Source organism: Emericellopsis cladophorae (assembly GCF_022114955.1).
Source record: "Emericellopsis cladophorae strain MUM 19.33 chromosome Unknown NODE_267_length_876_cov_465_553191, whole genome shotgun sequence".
In the NCBI taxonomy this organism is placed as follows: Eukaryota; Fungi; Ascomycota; class Sordariomycetes; order Hypocreales; family Bionectriaceae; genus Emericellopsis; species Emericellopsis cladophorae.
Window position 1 is genome coordinate 1 of NW_026251192.1, and position 876 is coordinate 876.

An 876-nucleotide genomic window follows, 5' to 3' on the forward strand; every position below is an offset into this window, starting at 1 on the left:
ATCGTGGTCGACGAGTGCCACCTCACGCTCACGGCGGCCGCCTTCCGCAAGAGCATGCTACAGCTAGGCGCGCACGTGCGCCAGGTCCGGACCCAGACGGTCTGGCTGACGGCCACGCTGCCGCCGGCCTTCGAGGAGGCCTTTCTGCGCCGTAACTTCCTCGTACGGCCGCGGTTCGTCCGGGAGTCGGTGAACCGACCGAACATCAAGTACCGGGTCGAGCGGTTCGGCGGCGCCGGGTCCGTCTGCGAGCGCGCGGTCGACCTCGTGCACGCCCTCCTGGCCGGCGAGCCCGACGACGGCGGCGGCGGCGCGAGGATGGTCGTGTACTGTCCTACGCTCGACGCCGTGGAAGAGCTCGCCGAGGCGCTCGGCTGCCCCATGTACGTTGGCAACCGCGCGATGATGAGCGGCGACGATAAGGACGCGGCCATCGACCGGTGGCTCAGCCCGGGCGGCTCGCCGGTCATCGTCGCCACGTCGGCCCTGGGCGTGGGCTTCGACTACCCCCACGTGCGCTGGGTCGTGCACGTAGGCGCGCCGCGGCGTATAACGGACTTCTCGCAGGAGTCGGGGCGCGCGGGCCGTGACGGGCGGCCGGCCACGTCCGTCATCCTGCTCAGCGCCGCGTGGCAGCGTGCCGGCGCGCCCGCCGCCCTAGACGAGGACGAGGAGGCGATGCAGCTCTACCTAGCGGGGGGCCACTGCCTGCGGGCCGTCCTGAGCCAGTTCCTCGACCAGCCGGGCGACTGGCGTTGGTGTATGGAGCACGAGGACGAGCCCTGCGGCGCATGCCCGAGGCCACGCACAGAGCGCCGGCCGACCGGGCACGTGCTCACGCTGGGCGGCCGCGCCGTCGAGAGGCAGGAGCAGCCG

The 876-nt window shown here is 72.5% G+C and overlaps 1 protein-coding gene across 1 annotated transcript; it reads left to right on the plus strand.

Annotated features, from left to right (window-relative positions):
* Window positions 1–876, plus strand: J7T54_003695 (uncharacterized protein; the record flags this gene model as incomplete). The annotated part of the gene is made up of 1 exon (XM_051510754.1): window positions 1–876. A coding segment is annotated over one exon (876 nt), but the record flags the coding sequence as incomplete, so codon positions are not given.